This window comes from Phocoena sinus, chromosome 8 (genome assembly GCF_008692025.1).
Source record: "Phocoena sinus isolate mPhoSin1 chromosome 8, mPhoSin1.pri, whole genome shotgun sequence".
In the NCBI taxonomy this organism is placed as follows: Eukaryota; Metazoa; Chordata; class Mammalia; order Artiodactyla; family Phocoenidae; genus Phocoena; species Phocoena sinus.
The window spans coordinates 83,666,890-83,691,941 of NC_045770.1; the positions used below are offsets into that span (position 1 = coordinate 83,666,890).

The 25,052-nt window shown below is 40.8% G+C and overlaps 2 protein-coding genes across 11 annotated transcripts in view; one reads left to right on the plus strand and one right to left on the minus strand.

The window, feature by feature from the left end:
• ELP4 (elongator acetyltransferase complex subunit 4) overlaps positions 1 to 25,052 on the plus strand; it is a 257,937-nt gene that overhangs the window by 230,077 nt on the left and 2,808 nt on the right. The window contains exon 10 of one of the 2 annotated variants that reach the window (XM_032638892.1): positions 16,236 to 18,553. The exons of the other annotated variant lie outside the window; for it this stretch is intronic. Coding sequence (XP_032494783.1) covers positions 16,236 to 16,367 — 132 coding nt within the window. The 3' untranslated portion in view covers positions 16,368 to 18,553. Of the gene's footprint in view, positions 1 to 16,235; positions 18,554 to 25,052 lie in introns of those variants that run through there. 2 annotated transcript variants of the gene reach the window in all.
• PAX6 (paired box 6) overlaps positions 21,974 to 25,052 on the minus strand; it is a 38,828-nt gene continuing 35,749 nt past the window's right edge. For 6 of the 9 annotated variants that reach the window (XM_032638885.1, XM_032638884.1, XM_032638888.1 and 3 more), the window contains 2 exons: positions 23,789 to 23,939; positions 21,974 to 23,092 (listed from right to left, as the gene is read on the minus strand). In XM_032638885.1, coding sequence (XP_032494776.1) covers positions 23,007 to 23,092; positions 23,789 to 23,939 — 237 coding nt within the window. In that variant the 3' untranslated portion in view covers positions 21,974 to 23,006. The remainder of the gene's footprint in view (positions 23,093 to 23,788; positions 23,940 to 25,052) is intronic. The other 3 variants (XM_032638891.1, XM_032638887.1, XM_032638886.1) reach the window with 3 other exon arrangements.

Consider the following 25,052-nt stretch of genomic DNA (forward strand, 5'->3'; position numbering starts at 1 on the left):
TTGCATTGTGTTTTATGTAATAAACCAACCTAGATAGATGTTTTATTACCCAACTGAGTTTTTAAAAAAACACCATGGAAGTATGGGAAGAATAAATATATTTTTCTGATATATTAATAGTAACAAACTTATCCTTATTGAAGTTCTAATTATAGATCTACCTGTGAACTTATTTTTCATGTAGTGCCTTCGTTAGTGTTAAGATGTATACATATAGTTTCAGGGTTTTAGAATAGAGTGTGGTTATTACTAAATCCCTTTAATTGACATAAGTTTGGAAATTCTTTTGACTAGTTTAGAAGTAAAGAATATGTTCTCACTTTTATTTTTTCCATAGCTTCTCAGATAGCTTTTGATTCATGATTTTAAAACATAATCAATTATTCTTCTGTGTGAAGTATTAATATTTAATTACAAGTTCTAGTTTATGTTGAAAGAAATCGTATGACATTTAAGGTAGACTGTTAAAATATACAAGCTAGCTAATAGATTTAGGACATAAACACTTATAAATCTTAGTGTTACTTAAAAATAAATATATATTGATAACTTGAAGATGTTTGTTGTAATTTTTTCATTTAGGAACAGGACTTTTATGTGCTTGCAATATATTCTGTAATTTACAGATATTTAATTGGGTAATAATTTGATGTATTTGCTTAAAGTGACTTAGAGCAAATAATATCCCTTTAGGGCATAAGTTAGAATGAAAGAAGAAAAGATACCACTCCTTGATAAATCTTGAAAGGAAAAACTCTATTTTTTCATCACTGTTTGTTAAATTATGAAACTTGTCAATATTGAATTTTAGGAACCATTTGATGATCTTTTTCCACAAATCATGCTTTCCTTTGCTTTCAATGCCTCGACAAATTTTTGTGCACTTATAATATTAAGGGAATCAAATAGAAATGTACAAATATGTCTATTTCATTTAACTTAGATCTTTAAGATTTAGAGAATTAACCCTACATTAACAATTACAAAATCACTTTTCTCCATTAATTCATTTTGGAGCATAATTTTGCATATACCAAAAGGAACATTCCCAAAGCATACCTGCACACTCTGGCTGAAATGACCCCAAATTTCAGAGTTTCTACTTGAACCAGAGTGACTCTTCCTACTGCAGTGAAAACTTGAAACAGGATTTAGCCAATTCCATATATCAGGTTGTTGGTTCTTCTGCATTTTGAGGATCTTTCAGACCTCCTTGTAAAAAGATTTAGCTCAATGGTAAAGTTAAGTGGTGGGGAAAAAATCCTCCACATATAAAAGCAAATGAGTTTTTAGAGAATAGAGAATAATCTCTATGAGAAATTACTTCTAAATTATCCATGTGGAAATTAAACTTAGCTCTTGTTAACATTTCCGTAGAAATATGCATTTTGATTAAACCAAATAAATAAATACAAAAATAAATCCCTAGAAGTAGGCATAGTCATTTATCTATATACTCACAAATATTTTGCTCTTTTCTGATCATCAGTATTTTTTTCTTGCTTTATTTGCTTCATATCCTTTAACTTTATTTCCCATTATTCATGGAGAGGTATTCTATCTAAGACTAAATTGATTCTCTGCATATTTCTTATCTGTGAAGTCACTTCAGCAGAGAGTTACTCTTTGGAGTAAGGTCCTCATCTCTAATCTGTATCCCTCAGCTAGTGCACTCGGTCTGGTGCTGCCCCATCACCGCCCTAAGGCATGTAGAGAGAGGGCTCTGGCTTTGCCCAGTCTGTTCACTGAGCTCCCTTTGAAATTGGTGAGGAAGGAGGTCTGTGGAGGGGAGAGATAGATGTACTGGGTGACTATTTGAAACCAGTGTAATCTGTAAATTTGCCGTAAACTTTTAGTGAGAATTGGGGCGGGGGTTTCCGAGTTAACATGCAGAAATCAAAAGGAAAATGGAAGTTTCATTTCATTACCGAGGGTTCTGATATGAAAGGGATTTTTTCTAAAATTTTACCAAGATTTCGGCAATTAATCTATACACTTAAAGATATTAAAATATTCCTAACATTGCCATGTTATACGTATATGTATAAATAAACATCACACTCATATACACACGCGCAAACACACAATAGCACTTATCAAATAATACTGCTTTATACCACATGGCTGTTAATTTAAATTTGGAGCAAGTGAAATGTACACCACCTAGGAGAGTGTGCCTTTGACCATGAAGAGTGCGGAAAATCACCGCTGTAATTGATACTTTTCATTCATCATGAAAAGTTTTTATACTGTCAGTAGAGAGAAAGCCACATTTCATTTTGTCAAGCCAAAAACATACTATCTAACCGCCTTTGTATAAAAGCTAACACAACATGTCAAAAATAATAGCATAGCCCTCAATATACATTGAACTGGTGAAAGCAGTTAGGAACGGTTTGGCAAAGATAAAACGTAAAGTTAAGTTTTACATTATTTTCTTTTCATTCACATTCACACCAGGTAGACTTTTGTCAAATACCTATAGTAAAGAAGAACTTGTTCACGCATGCAGAACAAAATAAAATAAGATTAAAAGCTCCAGGAAATCTGCCTGCTTCAAAAAACCATTAAAGTGTGCCTATCCCTCAAGCCTTACAAATGTGTTAATTGTCGTGTTTCAGTCATGTAAATATGTTTCAGCATAAAGTAAGCAAGATTTCCTGTTATAGAAGCACTGCTCTCTGGGGGTGTGTGGGTAGGGAGGGACGAACAAGGACTAAATAACACACTGTAATGAAACCTGCCTTTGGGCAGCACATGCCTCAGTTCTGAATGCCCAGAAATACTTCACAGACGCTCTGGGCTGCCTAGCAATGGGGATTTCTAATTCTGGCTAGCTTGACAAAGTAAATACAACTATTGAACATAAGGCAGCTCCTAATAAAAAACAACAATTCTCCCTTGTAAACACCTACAGTTGGCCCCATTAAAAATTCTTTCTTCATATCCAGGAACTAGCAAACCCTTAAACGTGGGGATCTCAAAGTAACTACAGAGCAGTTGGGAGATTTAATGCTGTCAACATGTTGTACATTGCCATTTCCACCGAGCCCTTCATACCCCATCTCGGGGCTTTGTGGAGCAATGTTCTGCATACACTGTAGGGCATTATGCAAGCAAACACATTGGCTATTATGCTCCCAGGACTCATTCATGGACAGCCAAAAGGAAATCAATATATGTTCATACTTACATACAAAAATATATGGTTGAGGGCGTGTTCATCCAAAGCTGCCAATTTGGAGTTACTTAGTGGACTGAAATTAGTGTGATAACTTAAGCAATTATCTGATTTCAAAATTTCAAAATTCTCTGATCCCTGCTTTTTCACGTTAGAATTCATCTCTTCCATTAGCTATGTATCAGTCAGACCTCTGGCAGTCCCTAAGTTAAAGTGCATCTGCTATAGTTTCAGAAATCTCTAGGATTTAGGGATCAGCCTTGAGCTTACACACATATTTATCTGCTAACAGTTTACTGAGTAGGAGGCTTCGGATTATAGTAAAGAGCAAACATTAGTTTGAATTCTAGCAGATGAGCAGATTGTACCTTTTGCCACCTCCAAAATAGTTTCCATATGCTTTAAGAGAAAAAAAGTTCTCATATAATTAGTAGTTTGAATTTATTTCTAAAAGAAGTGTTTTTTTTAAACTCAACATTCAGATCTGAAAACGGTATATGTTCCTAAAATATCTTACTATTCTTAAGCCATCGGAGGGGTAGTACCAAAATATTGCTTCTAAAATGTTTCCTCACTTGTCTCGGATAGAAAAGGGGCCTTCTGGACAAAGCAGGCTTGAAGAGCCCATCAAAATGACGGTCTCTCCACAGAAAGATCTCAGCCTTCTTCCGCTTACTGCCAGAGCAGCAGTAGGCCCTAGATCTCAAGAGTCTCTCAGCTTGGCCCTGCTCAAGCTTAATTCAGATTCCATACACTCTGGAGCTTATATGCTCCTGCCTGCATTGTGAGATCCAGAGCCCATACAAGCCTTGGGTTAAGCAGAGTTGGAGACCAGTCAAGAGGTTGCCAGAGTGAGAAGCCCTGCTACAATTCTGGAAGGATGAATGAGAGGGAGTCCGTTCAGGAGATATGGGGAGCCTCATTCAGGCCGTGATGCACACCCACAGGATCACAGTGGCCATGTGGGACTTAGCCACCCCATTCCTTTATCCTTTATCCATCCCAGAGAAGAGGCTAGTGGGGGGGCGGGGGGCGGGGTAGGCATCTTTCACAGTTTCTACTGTCCAAGTTTAGGTCACAATTCAAGTCACTTTATTCCAACTGTTACCTAAATGATATATTTTTTTCAGTCCTGCTCATGTTAGAACATGAATGAGAATAAAATGTGCAAAAGAAAAAGGAGAGACCCAAAGAAAAGAAAAAGATACTGCCTTTAGTTTGTGTAGAAAGCACAACTTTTTTTTTTTTTTTTTTTTGCGGTACGCGGGCCTCTGACTGTTGTGGCCTCTCCCGTTGCCGAGCACAGGCTCCGGACGCGCAGGCTCAGCGGCCATGGCTCACGGGCCCAGCCGCTCCGCGGCATGTGGGATCTTCCCAGACCGGGGCACAAACCCGTGTCCCCTGCATCGGCAGGCGGACTCTCAACCACTGCGCCACCAGGGAAGCCCGAAGTTACAACTATTTTAAGGAAAGTTCTCCAGGAATAATCTAGTTTGTTCTCCATCAGTGTATGAAATAAAGGAGGAGAATAACATGACTCCCCATATCTCCAATGTCTGAAAGTTCAGGAACGTTGGAACTGAAACATGGTGGTATTCTTATTATGATGTAGTCCAAAAGATGCTGACTCACATTTTAAGAGGATTAAACGCAACAAGCCATCCCCACAAACAGCACTGCCAGAGTCTTTCCTCCATGCACACTTCACACAGGGCCCAACCCCTCCACCTGGAATCTTCCTGCTGGGCAGGCATGAGGCTGGGAACCACCACACCCCACAGGAGCACGGTGGGAGTGGGAGGACCCTGTGGGTCACTTAGTGACTATGTCTTTTCTGAATCAAAAGAAAGCAGGAAAAAAAAAAAAAAAAGAAAGAAAGCAGGATCTAGAACAGCCTGTGTACACCACCTTTTGGAAAATTCTGTCTTTAATAGAATACACGTCCGCAACAACTGTTGTTTTCTGTTATTGACCCACAGCATCCTCCCACTCCCACCGTGCTCCTTCCAAGCCAAACTTCTCCTAGCCGCGGCCACTCCCCTGTTTGGTGACTGCTCCAGAAAAGGTGCCCTTTTTTCTGTCCTTCAAAAATGCCAAGCTTATTCCTACCTTAAGACTTTAGTATTTCATTCCCTTTGCCTGGAAACTTCTTTTTCAGGTCCTCATTGGTCTTTTCTGAAAATTTAGATCTTAGCTCAGATGTGCTCTGCAGAAAGGCTTTCACCAATTAGGGTAGTACCCCCAGACAGTATCATATCACCATGTTTCATTTCCTTAAAAGACTTCTCACTGCCTGAATTATCTTCTCCATTGGTTGGCTTTCCTGTATGTTAGCTGTCTCTCCTTGTGATAATAAGTGTCTATGTATTGTCCCTTTCTGAAGTTGTAAGTTTTTTGAAAGCAAGGGTTTTGCCTGTCTTGTTCACTATTTTACCTCCAGTGCTTAGAAAAGTTCTGGCACATAGAGCAGTGAGTAAGAATGTGGACTGTGAAGCCAGAATGCCTGAGTTCAAATCCCATTCGAATACCCTGAAGTTGCAACATCACTTCGGTATTTTTCAGACGTGGTCACGTATTCTACAACCAGTTGAAAGGGAAGCTTGGAAGTAAAGTCTTTATTCAGGATGGCCGTATATCCCCGGGTTCTTCTACTAAAGGAGGAAGGGAGAGTGGACACTGGAGGTTAATGACAGTCTCTATCAGAGTCCGCAGCCCTTCGGAATCCAAATATCCATGCACAGCCTCTTCCCACACACTTACCTCTTCTTCGGGGGTGAGTGGGGAATCCTACAGCAGAGAAACTGCAAAAATTCTCTGCCCTGGCAGTAGAGGAGTGTAGCCCAGTTTGTAGCCCTCAGTTCTGCCCTCTGGAAGGAACTCCCTTGTCCACTCTCCTTTGTATCCCTTTAGAAAATTATTCCTTGTCCATTATTGACGGCTATGTGAAGTCACTATTAGCGTCTGTGCCCTTTGGGGACTGCACAGTTTTTACAGCCCACTTATTGATAGATCAGATTTGGGGACTTAAGATTTCTTTAGGGGTTGAATACTCATAGACTCTTGACCAGGCTTGTAGTTTCTTTGGCAAAACAACCCCCTCAAAATTTTATGAGGTTCCGGGTTGATTTGCTTCCCTTTGCTTCCACATGTAAGTAGTCACAGCCAAAGAGTTGTCCAGACATAGTTCTCAGATTCAGCTGCAGGAAACAGATCCCATCTGATTATTTGATGCAGTCAGAAAGGTTATACCAGAAAACTGGGAGCTAGTGCAATAATTGGAAGGGCTGAAGGATAATGTCACCAAACTGGCCTCCAGGGAGGCTACTGCCTCCACCAAAGTCAGGAAGGTGAGGAACTGGGAGACCACAACTGGAGCTATTCACTGAAAGCACACAGCTCCGTGGCTGCAATCTTGGGGCAAGTAACTTCCCGCTGCCACTGCTGCCAGTGCTTCTTGGCCCCCATCAAGCAAGTCACTGGACACTGAAACACTGGGCTGGCCTCCATTTCCACAGCTGCCTCTCTGCTCCTGTGAAGCCTATGAAGCTGTTGACTAGTCACTAGAATGCAGAAAAACACAAAAACAAAAAAAACTGTCCCTGCAACAGTGCTTGCCAATTGCAGCAGTAAAAGTAGCAGGAGGAGAGCAGCTGCTTCTCTTCCACCTTCTAAATAGTACAGCTGCGTCTAACTGGATAAGCCTAATTCACACTTTTCCAGCCTCTTACCTGCAGGCAGCCTCTTACACCACAAGGCAGTTGAAATGGGCGCATGTCCACCACAACTCTTACCTTGTAAGACGTGAGTCTTATTTTCTGGCCTCTCTGTTCTACCTATACCCATCTCTTTCATCTTACTTGTAACTAGCTTGAAGCCATCTGAAATAATTGACTTGAGAGGGAAGGCAACACCCTTAATCTGACTTTTGTCTCTGAGCCGGCCCCCATTTTCTGGCCAGCCTCTTAATGAGGTATTTCACCAAGGCTTAGGGGCAAAGACATCTGTGAAGGTTGCCTGCTCTGGTGTGCAATTGCAGAAATAGCTGGGTTTTTTCAACTTTCTGACATCCCAAATTACCAAGCTTTTATTCACTTTAAGTTGTGAGCTGCAGGCAGGGCATTTCCTTTAATAGAGTTGTAGTCCCTCTACCTCTTCTTGCATATTCTATAGCTCTAGCCTAAGTTCATTTCTCTTTTGTAAATAATTTTGCCAAAAATGGCAAGAAGCCACTAACACAACAACATCCTGAATTTCTCCAGTGTTTCAACTAGAGCCACAGGCCTAACAAGGGTAGTCAGCTTTCCAATCTGTGATACTGACCTCACTGCCCACCTTCCAACCACTAAGCCAACTTAGATTTTTCTTTTTTTTAAACATCTTTATTGGCATCTAATTGCTTCTCAATGGTGTGTTAGTTTCTGCCCTATAACAAAGTGAATCAGCTAACACATATATATGGAATCTTAAAAAAAAATGGTTATGAAGAATCTAGGGGCAGGACAGGAATAAAGACGCAGATATAGAGAATGGACTTGAGGACACGGGGTGGGGGAAGGGTGAGCTGGGACGAGGTGAGAGAGTGGCATGGACTAATATATACTGCCAACTTAGATTTTGATGGTAGAACTCGATCCATTTTTCAGGTACCAAATTCGCCATAAGGAAGATATAGGTTAGGCTGCTATTAAAGAAATTCAAAAATGCAGTGGCTTAAATAATATGGAACACATACCCCATAAAAGCTCAATTCGGTGACCCAGGGCTCTTTTGGTGTCAAGATGCCCTAAACTAATTCTGTGGTTTTGCTATGCCCTCCTCAGCCCATAGCTTCCGTTTGATGGCCCAGGACAGCTGCTTCAGCACCTACCCTCAAGTCCACATTTCAGCGAGTGGGAAGAGGGAAGTTTGGCTTGTCCCTAACGTTGTGGAGCCTAAAGCAGGAATGCAAATAAAAGACCACATTATTATATGCCTCAATATTTTAAAGTTATCAAACCAAAAAATCATTAAATATGCTTTCCCTTCCTTCCTTCACAAATATACCTACCTGGAAAGCCAAGTTTAAATTTAGGATCAGGGCTCTACTCCAGAACATGGAGACATAGGAAGAACGGGCCTACAGCCCATCTCCTTTCTCTCCCCACCCCTGTCTCCTTCCCACACACAGCGGGCAACGTGATTGTGCTTGGGGACACCCAGGCTTCACATCCAAACTCTGTCCACACTCCCCACAAACAGCCACCCCTTGGCTCCTGCTGAGGCCCCAGGGTGTGCATGTAGACAACACAGTTCGCCCACGGCAGACAAACCTGGGGAAGAGACCTGTGCAGGCTTTGTGGCCATTTGCACAGGGAGTTCTGAGGTTCTGAGTACCCAGAGTGTGTCCTATAATGAAGGGTACAGGCTCTAGATGGGCACATCCCCTTCACCCTGTTAATTCCTCACCCCATGAGGAGGGGTGGGTCAGGGCCCAGAGCGGGGGCCCTCTTGCTGGGGTCGAATAACAATGCCAAGGGAAAAGGGAAGTAATTGGCACCTCCCCCTCTCTAAGGATCTAACCTTGAACTTAATCATAGCACTTCTGCTCAAGATGAAGTAACCAGAGTTTAATCACTCAGCCTCAGCTATTGGCAAAGGCAGCTGGGGAGCGTGGCCTTTATTCTGGGAGGCCATGTGTCCCACTAATACTCAGAGATTCTTTTACTCGCTGCAAAGGAAGAGAATAGATATTGGGAGTAAGCTAGCAATCTCTGCCACAGACACATGCCTTTTCACAAATCACACTTTTGTTTAGACAAGTGAGTTCTTCACAATCTGCTTTCAGAGAGGTGAGTTTGGAGGCAAGACAATACTGTCAGTTATAATTGACGGTCAGAATAATTGCACACCTGAGCATTTTTCAATGGGCAGCCAATGTGCAATGTTCCAGCTCTGAAATTTTGTCTAATTTTCAGATCAATCAGGAAGAACCAAATGAATTTTTTTCAATTCAAAGGATATAGTATGATTATGACATTCAATAAAACAATTTTAATCCAAAACCTGGGGATGAATTGGATCTTAAACAAACAAACAAAACTGAAACCTAAAACCTGACCATGTTTTGGCAGCATTTCTTCCAGAAGTATTCGGCTGCTATCAAACATACACTTAACAATCCAAAAGGAGCAAAAATATGGTTCTGGCATGATTTCCACTGCCCTACTCATATATAAGAGTAACACAAAATTCACCAAAATTAGGAAAATGCATCTTCCACATTGCAACATTTTAGCCAGATGTAGAATAACTACAGTGTAACATTGCATTGTAATAATGTAATGATTATGGAATAATATAAATGCAATAATATAAAAATATAATAATTATATAACGGCATATAACACTGTGCGGGCTTTTTGCAAGCTGAAATAACACTCTGAAATCTTGTGAAGAAATAATAGTGATGATGAATAACATATCAAAGCCTGCTTCATCTGGTTCCTTCCCTCTACCCTCCTCCTAGCGCCCCCCGGAAGGAAATCAGTCTCTCCACAAAGGAAATATATCTCTTTTTATGATATACGAGAGACTCTGAGCACTACTTTAACCCCTGCCCTCTGGGCTGGTGGGGGCATCAGGTGTGCATTTCCTTGGTCAGAAACTAAGTAGGGACCCTTCCGCCATTAGCAGAAGCTCACACACAGAGTGAATGCTTCGGGAGGGTGATCGTTTCGCTATGGCCCTTCTCAAAACTGTAGCTGACTACTGGTTGTCTCCCAGTATCCATTTGCTCCTTCTTCCGTAGTAATGCGTCTGCTGAACATCTTAACATATTTTAAAACATTTCCCAGCCTCCCTCGCAACCAGGTGTGGCCATGGTTAAGTTCTGGGTGCGTATGGAAGTGATGTGTCCAACTTGCAAGTCTTCCTTCATGGCTCCTGATTCCCACCAGCTGAGAGAGAGCAGAAAGATCAGCCTTGGAGCCAGAAGTGGGAGCCGCTTGTTGAGGATGGCAGACCAGTCCTTCCAACTCAGCATTGCCTACTTCTGGCCCGTAAAGTGGGAGATAAATAAACTTCTGGTTTTTAGCCGTTTTCTGAAGTGGGTTGGGATATTTCTGTATGGCAGCTACTTAGCCTATACTCTATTTCATTCCCTACCATCCAGAGCAGTGCCTCATAACACAGAATATGGCTACAGAAGTCAGCAAATCATGCTCCAGGTTAGGGCATCAGACAGCTCTTGAAAGAATCAATGGAGTGGGATGGCAAGTCTTTTGTGCATTGGTTTCCTGCCCGTGATATAAAGAAGGGGAAATGCTTTTAAAACTTGAGTGGAGAAGCTTCATCTTCTGACATTTCTTTTGTTATCGTGTCAGCATTAAATACATGTGCAAGATAGATTTTTTTTTTAATAAATATGGGCTTCCCTGGTGGCACAGTGGTTAAGAATCTGCCTGCCGGTGCAGGGGACACGGGTTCAAGCCCTGGTCTGGGAAGATCCCACATGCCGCGGAGCAACTAAGCCCGTGCGCCACAACTACTGAGCCTGCGCTCTAGAGCCTGCGAGCCACAACTACTGAGCCCACGTGCCACAAATACTGAAGCCCGCGCACCTAGAGCCCGTGCTCTGCAACAAGAGAAGCCACCGCAATGAGAAGCCTGCGCACTTCAACAAAGAGTAGCCTCCACAACTAGAGAAAGGTTGCGTGCGGCAACGAAGACCCAACGCAGCCAAAAATAAATAGATAAATTTTAAAAATAGATAAATAAACATAAATAAATGGACCCCAAATTGCCTCCTTAATACAGCCATGCATATTTTCACTGGCCCAGAAGCCAGGCACCTGACATGCCCCATTTTCACTATTGTCTTACTAAGTAGGAGGGAAACCATTTAGCCTTTTTAAATCTTCCCAGAAGCGGAGACAAGGACTGCAGTTTCCTTTTATGTTTATATTTCTTTACAGCACTGCAGTAGAGGGCAATGTGTAAATGCTCAGACTTAGTGATGAGACCTGCTGGCCAAGTCCAGTATTCTGTTGCTTACAGATATACGTTTTTCATTAAATTTGTAGATTCACTTCCTTGCCCTAATAAGCTCACTTATTTTTATCTTTCCCAAAGGTATTTTTACGAGCCACCTCAGATGCCTTCCTGAAGCAAAAAGAGGTAGAAATAAATTAGTGTAGTACTTAATAATTCACAAAACACTTCGTATCTCATATGATCCCCATAACGGTCTTATGAGGGGAGAATTATTCACTTGTGATAGATGAGGATACTGAAGCTAGACAGGTGAAGTGACTTATCTGAAGTCACATTGAGAGCGAGTGACAGAGGGAGGTATTAAACTGTCACTGGCTGCCTCTGTGAAGGGACCAATGTAGAACCTATATGTTCTAAGGTGTTTACAAGTTTTCATTTAAATTGGTTGTGTTTTAAAGAAAAAAGAGAAAAACTATTAGGAAGTATTTTGAAATATTAACTCCTATTTCTGTGATTGTGAGTAATGGAAAGGTTGACTTTTCAGGAAATGTCATAAATTTTAAAGAATTAAAACAAATATTCATTTGTTGAGGGTTAAGATGTACTACATCAGTTGTTTTCAGAAAACAAACAGTGCCTGGTGGTTTGGTCTTGGCAAAATATGAAAAATATAAATTGATTTAACTTATTTTAATGGTATTTACCGGCAGTTTGTCTCAAATCCAGGTGTAACCTAGATTCATTATCTTGCCCCTTCTGTCTGGGAACTGGGAGTGCTGAGCACAGGTCTGGCAGGCTGGGAGAAAAGGAATTAGGAAGAGAACTGTGGAGCCAGGAAACCCAATACTATGTACGATCAGTAGAGTTGCTGACTCAGGAAGGAACAAAATATAGTCAGTGGCTCAGCCCAACAAAGGGACAGAGAGGTAGGCAGAGGGGGAAGAATCTCGGTCCAGCTCGGCTTGGTACTCCCTGGGGCCACAGAGCAAAGCACTTCCGCTGCTACTTCTTTATTACGACCCAGGGCTTCCTATGGGGCTGAGGGTGCCTTTTGGCAGGAACTCCCCCAATCCGCCAGGGCATTTTGTCAGCCTCGCTGTTTCCCACCTTGTAGTGCTGAAGAAAAGGAACCCGTTAACGCAGTGGGATGAATCGCTGTGAAGTACATAGGCCTCTGCGGAACCTTGGGAGTTGTCACACCTTTCCCAGATCCCTTTGCCTACATAGAAATCATCATTCTAGACAAGGCATTCATGGAAGAAATAGGCAGGCAGGCAGCCAGACAAGCATCTCCTTCCTCAGCAGCACAATCCCTTCCTCCCAGAATTTGGGAAAAGAAAATCAGGTGGAAAAATTTTAGCTCAAGATGTAAGGTAGGGCTTCCCTGGTGGCACAGTGGTTAAGAACCCGCCTGCCAATGCAGGGGACACCGGTTCGTGCCCTGGTCTGAAAAGATCCCACATGCCGCAGAGCAACTAAGCCCGTGTGCCACAACTACTGAGCCTGCACTCTAGAGCCCGCGATTCACAACTACTGAGCCTGAGCTCTAGAGCCCGGGAGGCACAACTACTGAGCCTGCCCTCTAGAGTCGGCGAGCCACAACTACTGAAGCCCGCGCCCCTAGAGCCCGTGCTCCACAACAAGAGAAGCCACCGCAATGAGAAGCCAGCGCACCTCAACGAAGAGTAGCCCCCGCTCTCAGCAACTAGAGGAGAAACCTGCGTGCAGCAGCGAAGACCCAGTGCAGCCAGAAATTAAATAAATGGATAAAATAAAATAAAATTTTAAAAAGATGTAAGGTATGTTTTTGGCGCTGGCCTCAGAACCCCAGGTATAAAATGAGAAAGATGAGTACCTTGATCTGGTTTACAAGATTGAATCTCTAAAAGATTTTTTGATAGTCTTGATTTTTACTGAAACCATAACCATTATCAAGGTCCAAACGTTTATACCCCCACAGCCTTGCAGCTTTGGTCTAAAGAGGTCACCATACTGTGTAGAGTATCTTACAGCACATTTCCTCAGAAGACAGATCTGGGGTACAGCAGCATCTGAACGTTTACGTGTCAAGTGTGTAAATGCTTTGGAAGCCTCAAAGGGAAAGTGCCTGACACACCTGGCAAGCCTGGAACCTGATCTCTCCTCCTTCCTCGCTGCTTCACATCGCACTGACATGGTGCACGGGGGGAGGCTTAGAAAGGGAGAAAACAAAACCCACTGCTTGAGAATTTAGGCTGCAGAGTAAGCTCGTTCGAGTAATAATCAACAAAAGCTGGCAAAATCACACGTAGATTCACATGTTTCCAAGAGCCATCCTTTGGCTTTTTTCAAAGGACACGGGTGTGCAACTAGCTTTTACGGTGTGACATTTGGTTAGAAGCATTTAACCACATCACCCCAAATTTTTGTGCTCAGAAGTTACACACGAATGCTATTTGACTCTTCTTCAAAGCCATTCAACCTGAAAGATTTCCAAGCATGTCACACATCACATTTAGCTACTTTTGCTATGAAGGGCTTTCCGCCAACTGGCTCACACTCATTGCCTAGAGAAGCAAAGGAAGAGAAATTTTTAGCAAATAGGTAAGCTCCTGAAATACATGGTATTATGCTGGTTCTGAATAAACTACATTAGTTTCCTCATTTGGATTGTCAGAGCAGTAGAAGCCTTCCACCAAATGCATCTTAGAGATGTATCCATTCCACCGTTAAGCAAATCACCATTTCTGTGTGTCAGAATCCAGTTCAGTATTTAACACCTAGCCCATCTCGGTGAAGCTTTTTTTGGCCCCCTTCCCCACAGTACGATTTCTGCTTTGTCTCTGCCGTTCTTGTAGACAAAACTTGGACTGCTCACTATGAGGGTTACCTGTGTGCTTGTCTCATGCCTGTTACTGGATTGTAAGGCAGCACGGAGTGTGGAGGGTTCTCTGTTCACATATCTTTTCAGAATGCCTTGCTTCGAGTAGATTCTAAATATTTGTTGACTCCAGTTGATTTCCTAAACAGCCTAATCACCATCTGACCTCATCTTTGTGAGGTCCCAAACAAAAGTACACACACACACACACACATAAGGTTTTTTTTGTTTTTTGTTTTTGTGGTACACGGGCCTCTCACCGTTGTGGCCTCTCCCGTTGCGGAGCACAGGCTCCGGACGCGCAGGCTCAGCGGCCATGGCTCACGGGCCCAGCCGCTCCGCGACATGTGGGATCCTCCCAGACCGGGACACAAACCCGTGTCCCCTGCATCGGCAGGCGGACTCTCAACCACTGCGCCACCAGGGGAGCCCCCACACATATGTTTTTTAATGGTGACTTTTCTTTAAGTTTCAGAGAGCCTTCAGGTCATGCATATACCCTAGTCATTTTTCCTTTGCTCATTAGCAATTACTACAAGGTCTTAAAGAAACATTTAAACTCAGCCATATAATTAAATATCTCTTCCCCTCCTGCTTCCTCACATGAACACCGATAGAGTTAACACTACTGCAAAGACATTCGTGTCCTCAGACTTTAGAGTCACGCATGTCTTTTAGATTCCTTCCTGAGCCTTTCACACTTTCATTTATACCTTAAATCCTTTCTGAAACTAGGGTATGAAGAAATGAAAGAATTGTTTAAAGCAAAGGCAAAATATGTCTTATTTGACTTCTTTTTTATTATTCAAGAAATAGACGTTTAATGACTTAAGTGACAGGCTGGGTGCTAAGCATACAAATGAATAAGACTATATTTATATTACTGTATGGATATTATAGCTTTTCTGGACCTTTCTGACATCTTTGTTGATCACATATCTATATAATAGTGTCTTTCATCCTAGATATACTTGTACCAGCAAACTGAAATCAAGGAAGAATATTTTCATAAATTATTTTTAATGTTTTAAAATGTTTTGATCCTTGCACACAGCTTGTGTTTACATGACGAAAAACAAGTCTTTTATCAGGAAAGAAACTAGCCAGAACATATGCTGGTGGATCACAATATTTTGACCCAAAAAAATGGTTTTTCCCTTTTTCATCTTGATTTTTTTTTTTTTTTCAAATTGAAGGGAGTTTTCAAATGAAGGGTTTCAGGTAGGTTGTCTCCAGGCCAGTTCACCTCATCAAGGCCTTGCTTAGTCATCAGGGGATGACCCCATCCTGCCCTACTTACCTTTAGCCTCACACACCCACTCTGCCTCACGCAAGAAACATGTTCCTTTGAGTTTGGATTTTTATGAAACAAATCATGTTGTCTAGGAGCACTGATAGTTGAAGGAATTTGATAGAGATCCTTTTGAAAACCAAAAAAGGTCTTTTGAAATATGAATATTTCTCCCTAATTACAGTAACTGTTTTGTAATGATGGTTGGTTACTGGGTCTCCTTAAATCAACCTGTATCTGCAGAAAAACAGGATGGAGAGATGTTCAAAGCTACACCGACATGATGCATAGAAACTACCAAGACCTATAGCAGATGTTACGGCTGACTTATCTGGGTGTTTGAAAAATATTGACCCTTTGATTGGTATCATTTTTTTCATTATGTCAATATGACATTTGTCTATGAAAATTGTAAGTTCCTTAAAGAAAGTATAGCCTTAAAATAAAAATCATCAGGTCAACTTAATAGACAAAGGGAAACAAGCATTTGTGGGAATCCATAATTGCTGAAAAGCTACATTCAGTTGAAAAATAATACCATCTTGGAGCTCTAGCCAAAAAAAAAAAAGCCAGAAAACAACCCTGCCATTATTACGTGATATTTTTCAATTATGCTTTTATTTATGCACTTACATGTTTTCATTTCTACCTAAGTAAGAAAAATCTTAATACATTTAGGTTTGGACTCTGGAAATGTGCCACTAAGATTCCTGGTCCAGTTTCTGTAATGGCTACAATTTGTAAAATCTAGTAGGAATAGGATGTGATTATATTGGGCTTCAGTCTGAAGAATTGTTTTAGCAGGAATTTTATATGCAAGACTAAATGCTGATCAACAGAGCATAATATTGTATTCTAAAGTGTGCTGGCAAAAGCAAAATTAATTATTTCTTTTCTTCTTTCTTTCCTTCCCCTGAAATCTTCTGCCATAGCGACTGCATTTGCCTCCAGACTTGTCAGACACAGTGAGCCGCTCTAGCAAACAGGATCTGGCAGAATCCGCCAAGCTGCTGGGCCCAGGCTGTGGCATGACGGCCCGAGGCAAGAAGCACCTGGACTTCTAGTGATTCCTCCTTAGTGGTTGATGCAGAATTATATGACACTCTAATTATGATTGCTAATAGCTTATGTAAATATTTTTCTTAACGATTTGACCTCCAATCCTTGAAAAACAGTTAGGATTGCAAAATGAGACCACCGTTCTTCGTTATTTTAACCAACTTTCTATACAGAAATAGTACAGCAGAAATACTTTCACTTTAAATTTTGTTTTATGCTATATCTAGAGAAAAGAGATAATTTTTTTTTTTTTTGCGGTCCGCGGGCCTCTCACTGCTGTGGCCTCTCCCGTTGCGGAGCACAGGCTCCGGCCGCGCAGGCTCAGCAGCCACGGATCACGGGCCCAGCTGCTCCGCGGCATGTGGGATCTTCCCGGACCAGGGCACGAACCCGTGTCCCCTGCATCAGCAGGCGGACTCTCAACCACTGCGCCACCAGGGAAGCCCCAATAATTTTATTTTTAAATAAAAATAAATCAAGATGCCTTACAGTGGTCGTTAGTGTATGTGTGTTTAAGGCACTCAGGTCATGGTAAAGCGCATGTTACAGCGGGTAGCATATAAAACATTATGAAATTCAAAATTATATATGAAAAACGTATTTTCTCTTCATTTCTGAAAAAGACACCTCCCACCAAAAATGCTAAGGTTTTTTGTAAGAAATGAAAAAATTTGTTTGCTAATATATGAAGACTAAAATAAAATGAATTTGCATTTATGCATTCTGTTATGAAACTGATGAAGACAAGATAGTATTTTGGGATTAAGACTCCATTAAAAATAATTAGTCTGCCATAGTAGTTAATAAATATAAAGAACTTGAGTGTAGACAAAGAAGTAGATGGCCTCTGTTTAAACAATTAAAGTCCGCACTGTGAAATTATGTCAATAGACATAATTCAGGATTGAAATTCAAACCGACAGCTACATTCGTGCTAGGATACTGGGGAAAAACATATATTGAAGCTTGGTGAGAGATTTTTACAAAACATCGGTCTGAGACAAGGTATAAAAAAGCTAACTCAGTTTTCCATTGCATCAGGTAAAACCCTTTGTTAATTATGAACATTGGTAGGTGTGTACATTTATAACAATATAAACATGGCTTTGTGGATATATTGAACTCATTTTCATACGAAACACTAGTTTTTTGAATGACAGTTCCATATTCTCAAAGCTTTTGACAAATAGTAGACAAAAAGTAAAAGTTAGAAAAGTAACTTGCATATTTAAATAAAGAGTCTCAGTTTTTAAAAAAAGCTGTTTAACATCTGTTAGGAGAAACTGAATTTTCAAGATACATTTCCAAATATATTAGCCTATCTTGAAGCAGTTATATCTAGCATTTTTGAGCAGTTTGCTTTTAATATACCACAAATTATACTTTATTTGTTCTTGACAACATTGCGGAAAACAAAGCCTAGGTTTTTAAAACTGTCTAACCGATATGATGAATGTCAGTCACTTAAAAAAAACCCACTGTAGCATAAACACATACTGTATACAGCTTTTATTCAGAATTAGAATAATTGAATCAATGACAGGATGTCAACTCTCTCCATCATATCCTGTCACTACCAGTTTATTTTTTGTGATCAAAATCAAAAGGACAACTATTTTGTCACCTGCTATTTCATTAGTACTAAAAATCAGGTTTCTTCTTCTATTTTTTTAGAATGTCTGGTTTCGTTTTTTCACTTCTTTTAATTCGAAAGACACAAATTCTTCCCCATTTTCTTTTCAAAATAAAGTTTAAGAATTGATCTGTCAGTTAAAATTAAAGGGCTTTCATATTAAGCAAAGGTGCTTTTAAAATGTAAAGCAACTTCAAAAAATCAGTTTAGTCCATAGATAATAAATAATATGCAAATACTCCACAAAAGCTTTGCTGTGTCCTTTGAAAGCATTATGAACAAGCTGAATTAGCTCAAGTGAATATTTTAGTTGGGTTATTATTTAATAAGGCTAACCTTTTTCTCACCGTGTTGTGATTCGTTTTATACAAACACACAGCGGAACAATTACATAGCATTTGACACTGAAAAGGAAATGTGAGGTCATCGGATATGAAAATTGCTTGTCAAAAATACTTAGTAGGTCATCGATTTACTACCCTAGCTACCATGTCTATAAGATTAACAGCAAATTACTATTTAGTATATGCTTTGCAAATAAATACTATAAAAATTGAATGTGCATATTTGAACCCTTATTTTAAATACAAAAGAAACTTTTAAAACTCAGTGAACTGCATTTTGAACAATAAGAGTACCTGGGCTTTCCAAAAATCAGATTCAAGTACTTTGTTGGTCTGATTCACCAGGCAAGCTTTGTAAAAAACAAGCTACTGGAGAGGGATGTATATTTTTGTTTTGCACTGATAAAAACCCACTCTAAAAATGTGTTTTCTTTCCTTCTGGAAACATCAATTGTCCATATGCTAATAACTTACTACATAAAAATACTGGTCCTCAATAATGCTACTGTAGGTATACAGACCATTTTGGTATATTATGAAATATACACTCTATTGACAGATTTCTTTTTCAATTATCAGCTTGTCTCAAAGATTTTAAGTAACAATGCCAAACAGTGTTTGAAACGTCCTCATATCTTTTAAATGTTTCTAAAACTTCTAAACCCTCTATGGTATTCATTTCTTACGCTAGATTTGCCTTTCTTTAACATGAGGTAAATATTTTGACTGCTAGAGTCTGCTCAGGTGCTGGGGTTCTAAGACCTTCCGAATTTCTTTATAGTAGCCACCAATTTCCACCTCTCTCTTCCATTTATTCTTTATCTCCACCTCCAGGACCTGCAAATACTAACACTAGACAAAATAAAACTACTTCAAGAGGAAGCAACACTGCAGTCAATTCCCTATCTTTTAAAGAATCAACACACGGATGCGCATACAAAGCAAAAGTAGGGGGAGAGCCCTATTCATTTGTTTAAGCCCATTATGAATGTCATTTCTAAAGCATCATGTTAATGCTTTCCAAAGATAGTCACCATCAACACCACCAAATTTAAGCAATTCTAACCCTAAGTATTTACACTTTGAACTTCAAAACTGAGCAGTGAAGTCATTCAGAACCGAGGCAAAAAAAAAAAAAAAATTTTGTTTATCAATAATAAAAAACAGATGAGGTTTATTCTTGAGGAACAGAAAAGGGAAGAATTTGTGTTTGGCCTTGGTGAGCCAAGCGTTATACATAGAAGAAAACCCTTTAAAAAAATCTCATTAACATTAAAGCCCAGAGCAAAAAGAAGAATATGGACAGCATTCTAAGATAACAAACATTCACCAAACAAAGCTGAATCTTAGAATAATACTGTATGAATGACTCCTAGGAAGCCTAGTTATGATTTTTTTTTTTTTTTTAAGGAGGAAGAAATGATTATGTAAGCCATGTCAAGAAGCAGCTGCTTCCCATTCAAGAGGAGGCACAGCTTTGGGGCGGGGAGGAGGGATATTCCGGGAATTCATTATAGTAAAACGCATTTGTTTACTTGGAGTAATTTGAATGTTTCTTACTCAACCTTCAGCTCGAATTCTGTTCACCTGGTCTCCCTAAGTCAGTCAAGTTTGGAGAAAAATCATAGGCTGTAAGTCTCACGATTCTACCAAGGACATCACAAATAGATGGCCACCATCCTGGAAGATGGTGTCAAAGCATCCCTGAAGAGTTCCCATTCATAAATATATAAATATACCTATCAATAAATAAACAAGAATTAGTTCAAGAATGAGTAGAAGGCCACCTCGGGGCAGTGCTTCCACACAGTATCTGCCGTGCTGTCCCCAAGGGCATGCCTGGAGCTCCATTCAAAAGGACAGCTCGTCTCCCTAGGGTGAGGGCACGAGGCAGAAGGCAAGGCAGCTGACCCATCCTGCTGGATCAGAGGGCATCTGCAGCTGAGTGGCCGCTTCAGACTAAACCAGGGTGCTGAGCCACCGCGCCCTGGCAAGCCTGAGCCTCAGAGGACACGTGTACGTGCCTAAGTGCACACAGGCAGCTCTCCTCTGCGGCCACAGCACTCCCCTCCTCCCGGCCTCAGCTCCTGCACCCAAATGCCACACCCGGTGCTCCAAAGTCTCTGCTCTCTGCACAACAGAGCCGTGGGCCAGGACCGGCTGCCTGACGCTGGCCCAAATCAGAGTCACTTGGAAACCGTCCCTTCTTGCAGGGAAGAAGTGAGCCAGCCAGCGGCTGTCACACACTCTCACACATAGCCTTCCTCTGACAGTTCCCTGGGCACATGTCCCTCAAGGAATGTAGGCTGCAAAACGTTAGGAGGTAGAAATATCTGCACGGGCGACTCTACCAATAGTGCGTACGTGCGCACACTGCCGCAGAAGTGTGCACGTGTGCAGCGCAGGCTCACAAACTACATGCACACGTATAAAAACTGCAGTCAGCATGTCTCAGTGTGCAGGCAACTCCGGTGGAATATTAATATACAGCAGGCCAGACAATTACCTGTTCACAAGTAATTCTTTAACTAGAAAATAGTAGATGTTAAACTAGAAGGTTATTTTTTTAAGCCTCCTATTAATTTCTCTATTTCTGATCATTTGCCTTTGGGGATTTAAAACAAAACAAAAAAGGAGCAGAGTACAATTCAGCGGAAGTGTGTCTTTGTCCCCAGAGGGTTTTGCCTGTGCAGGCGTTTAATCTAGGTCGCCAGCCCCCCAGCCTTTGACTGAAGCTTGCAGAAGAAACTTATCCATATTGACTTATATGTTACAGAGAACAGACAGAAATAAAAGTCTCAGACAGGCCTTTCTCACCCAACAAAGGCTTATTTTTTTCCATCCTTTGCTTGGGCTCAAGCACTCCTGCCCTGCGTGCCGCCACTTTAAACATGATCAGATCTGTGCTTCATTGCAAATAACAACTGACCAACAATGGGCCCTGCTTCATAGGTTTGGGAATGTTTGGTTTAAGCTGCCAATGACTGAAGGCCTTTAACTCCCACCGGCCAGTCACAGTCCGCTTTGTTGTTGTCTGTTGATGTGTCTGTGCTCATTATTCCTTGACATGCAACATCCCCCCTCCAGCCTCCACCCATCCACAGCCGCACAGAAAGCGAGATTCAAATGGGAACAGCTGTAGTGGTTCAATGGGAAGTGATGCCCCTTGTGCAAAGGGGAGGGAGACAGAAAAGGGAGAGGGCCTATTTGAGAAAGGCGACAGCTTTCAGGGAGTCTTGTATAAGAAACCTACTTTTGAATATAATTCAGTGAAATCGCTGTTGAGATGCTGACAATGGAAATCTGCCCAGATTGAAAATGCCAGCCCTAATTCAAAAGACAATTCCTAGTTAATAGGTTGTTGCATTTTTAAATTATTTCTCGACTTTGAGCTTTTGAATTAAACAGCTAACTGGGAAATGCTACCATTTTGTATATGTACTCTGGGTATAAATGGGCACAGGTCTACACACAGCTTTAAGTGGAATTTCTTTCTAACACATTTGCGATTTATGACACCTATAAGAATTATTTCTTTAAGGATCATTGGGATTTAAAATAGAGTATGTATGAAAGCAGCCATTCGTTTAGAATGTTAATCTAACAAGGAAACAAAATTTGTAACACCACACTATAAGGTTAAAAAGAAAATAGTATAATAAAGGAAATACAAAGGCTTTGGCATGGTTTTTACAATCAACAATGGTTAATTTTGATATGTAGTTGTGAACAACTTCAAAACACTTAAGTTTAAAACTCTTGCAAGCACTTTTAATTGATTAGGAATGAATTCTAGATGCACAAAATGATTGGACTGTGAACAGTAATACAACTATATCTAAGAACAATTAACTTTTGCTGGCCAAAGAAGAAACTTATGATTGCATGAAAATGTGTATAAAACATCTATAGAGTATTCTTGTCAAATATAAATGAAATTAACTTTATTATAGAAATCATTCTGAGGATTTCTAGGGAAGACAAATACTTACATTTTGACATAAAACAAATTGGATTATATCGAAGACACACTCTACCTTTTAGCTATCAACTTTTTTCTTCCTTGAATTTATATTTTACCCTTTTTTTGCACATAAACTTCATCTGTTAACAACCTTTGGAAAACCAACAGATATTTCTTACATAAATCTAGTGCATGTTGTTCCAGGTTTAAGTATATGCAAAGGAATGATACAAACGTGGAACATCAGTCCATAAACTATGAACAGATGGGTAGAAGTATTCGATATATCTTGATAAAACTCAAATTCGTGGCAAAGCTTGTTGATCATGATTTCCTTTTTTTTTAAAACAACTTCATGACCAACAGAGATCAAACATCCATCCAGTCTACGTTGTTCTTTTTTTCATTATAACATACAAATGCCCATTTACAAATAATACACCAAAATGAATAAAAGTTTGGATACCAAAATGAAGATTTGTTCCAACTGATATCGTGCCTTCTGTATACAAAGGTCCTTGTTTCAAGTCCATTCCCCAGTGGTTCAACACAGGACACAATTGCAGTACTGAAGTGCTTCTAACAGCCATTTTTCTTTCCTTCCTGAACGTCCAACTGCTGTGTCCACATAGTCATTGACTGAATTAACACAATATATCCTTTCCTTTTGTTTGTTTGTTTTTTGATTGTTTGTTTTTTTTTTTTACTGTAATCTTGGCCAGTATTGAGACATATCAGGTTCACTTCCAGGAACTTGAACTGGAACTGACACACCAGGGGAAATGAGTCCTAGAAGTGGGTGAAAGAAATAGCCATGTAGATATTCCCTTCAAGAGACAGGCATGGAGTACGAATTTATAGGTTAAAAAAAAATCTCTACTACTTTCTAACATTTAACCGAATCTAAAAAAGAAAAAACTTTTCAAGTCCTATAAACAAAAGTAGCACCTTCAGAAACCAGAAAGCATGTTTACACACATCTACTGAATCCCAAAGGCCCCCACGCTCCCCCCACCAAAAAAACAACTCCATTTGTTTGTATGTTTGGAACTTTAGCAACAAAACCATCCTGGAAAACCAGAGTGGTACTTCTTCAGTTGCAATGAAAGGCATAGAGGAACTAGGAGGGAAGTGAGAAGTCTTCCAATAAACTCAGGAGGCCTTCACTGTTAAACTTTGGCTAATATAATAATTTCTCCTTGGAAAAGCTACGTTTTCAGGCCTTGTCTTCATATACAGCTTCTGCAATCAAATTCAGGAAAAACAACTTCTTTTTTTGTCAGTATGGCATCAAGTTACTAACTAGCTTGACTGAATTCCCCTTTTAATCAGTCTTCCCCAAGGAAGCGAGCAACAGAGAGTTAAATACACCATCACACAAGGCCAGGCGGTTCTTTTTAGGTAAACTTTGAGTGAAGAGAGATCACCTGGCAAAAGAAGCTGCAAAGGCCACCTCTGTGCAGCCTGCGGAGAGCAGCGGCTCACCTGTGGAAGTGGTGCCCGAGGTGCCCATTGGCTGACTGTTCATGTGTGTCTGCATATGTGGGGGGGTGTAGGTGTCATAACTCCGCCCGTTCACGGAAGGGCTGGTGGGCAGCATGCAGGAGTACGCAGAGGTCTGGCTGGGAACTGGGGGCTGGGAGGAGAAAGGCAAACCTGTGGTTAGTGAGAGACACTTTGCATAGCCACACCCCCAGCTCCCTCCCCACCCCCCCCCAGGAACTCTGCCAACAAGTCTGATCCTCAGATATCCGCAAGTAAAGCGCCTGAATTCCACGTGGTAACACTAAGATCGGGCTTCCAACCGGTCCTTCCGTTGTCCACTGCTGGAGCAAAGTTGCCTACCCACCAAACTTTCTGAAGTACCAAAAATTCAGACCATTCATTGTCCAGCTAGACGGTTGGCACTATCCATAACATTAATAGGATTTTGGTCCATTTTCATCTTGGACCTCCGCTGGCACCTTTAGACAAACTATAACAGGAGGACTTCCATAAAGACACACCCCCTCTCTTGCAAATTCAATCCATTTGGGAATCCAGCGACACCTCCACACCTCAAACCCTGTATCTCCAGCTGTGAGGCAGAGGACAGTGGCAGGAACTCTCTGTAAAGTTTAGTTTAGGGACCTTGAAAGCCTTTCATGGTTGGACTTACAGATTTAAAGATTCTTGAAGAGGCAGATCAGTGATGATCTCAGGTTAAAGTAGTCAGAAGTGTCAGTAAATACCTAGCCCCATCCGGAGAATTAGCTGTGACTTTCTTACAGACACCAAAACTGAGATTAGGTTTTATCCACAAAATTGTGCTGCTACCCTCGAAGTGTTTAGAATCATGGTACTGAAAAGATAAACCTTTATCTTGACTAAATAAATACACAAGGCTGAGACAAAACACCTCATGAGCTCTCATGGGGCTATGCTGGGGTGGCAGGCTTGAGATGAATTAATAGTAGCATACTGTCAGGAACAGGGGAGATGATAGTACTGCTCTGATCTGCAAACTATAGAAATGTTTAACATTCCAAGATCCACATCCTCAGAGAGGGTGATACATTAGAGAAGGTTCGGAGGAGGACACCCACCCTTTGTAAAATGGTTGAAGGTTTTGGTCAACAGGATAAACTGATGGACAGACAGGCCAGCCCTCACCCGCCTCCAAAATTCAAAGAGTAATTTTCTCTGAATGGTAGAATTGTTGATATTTTAATTTTATTTATGCTTTATGAATATATATATATGGTTTGAA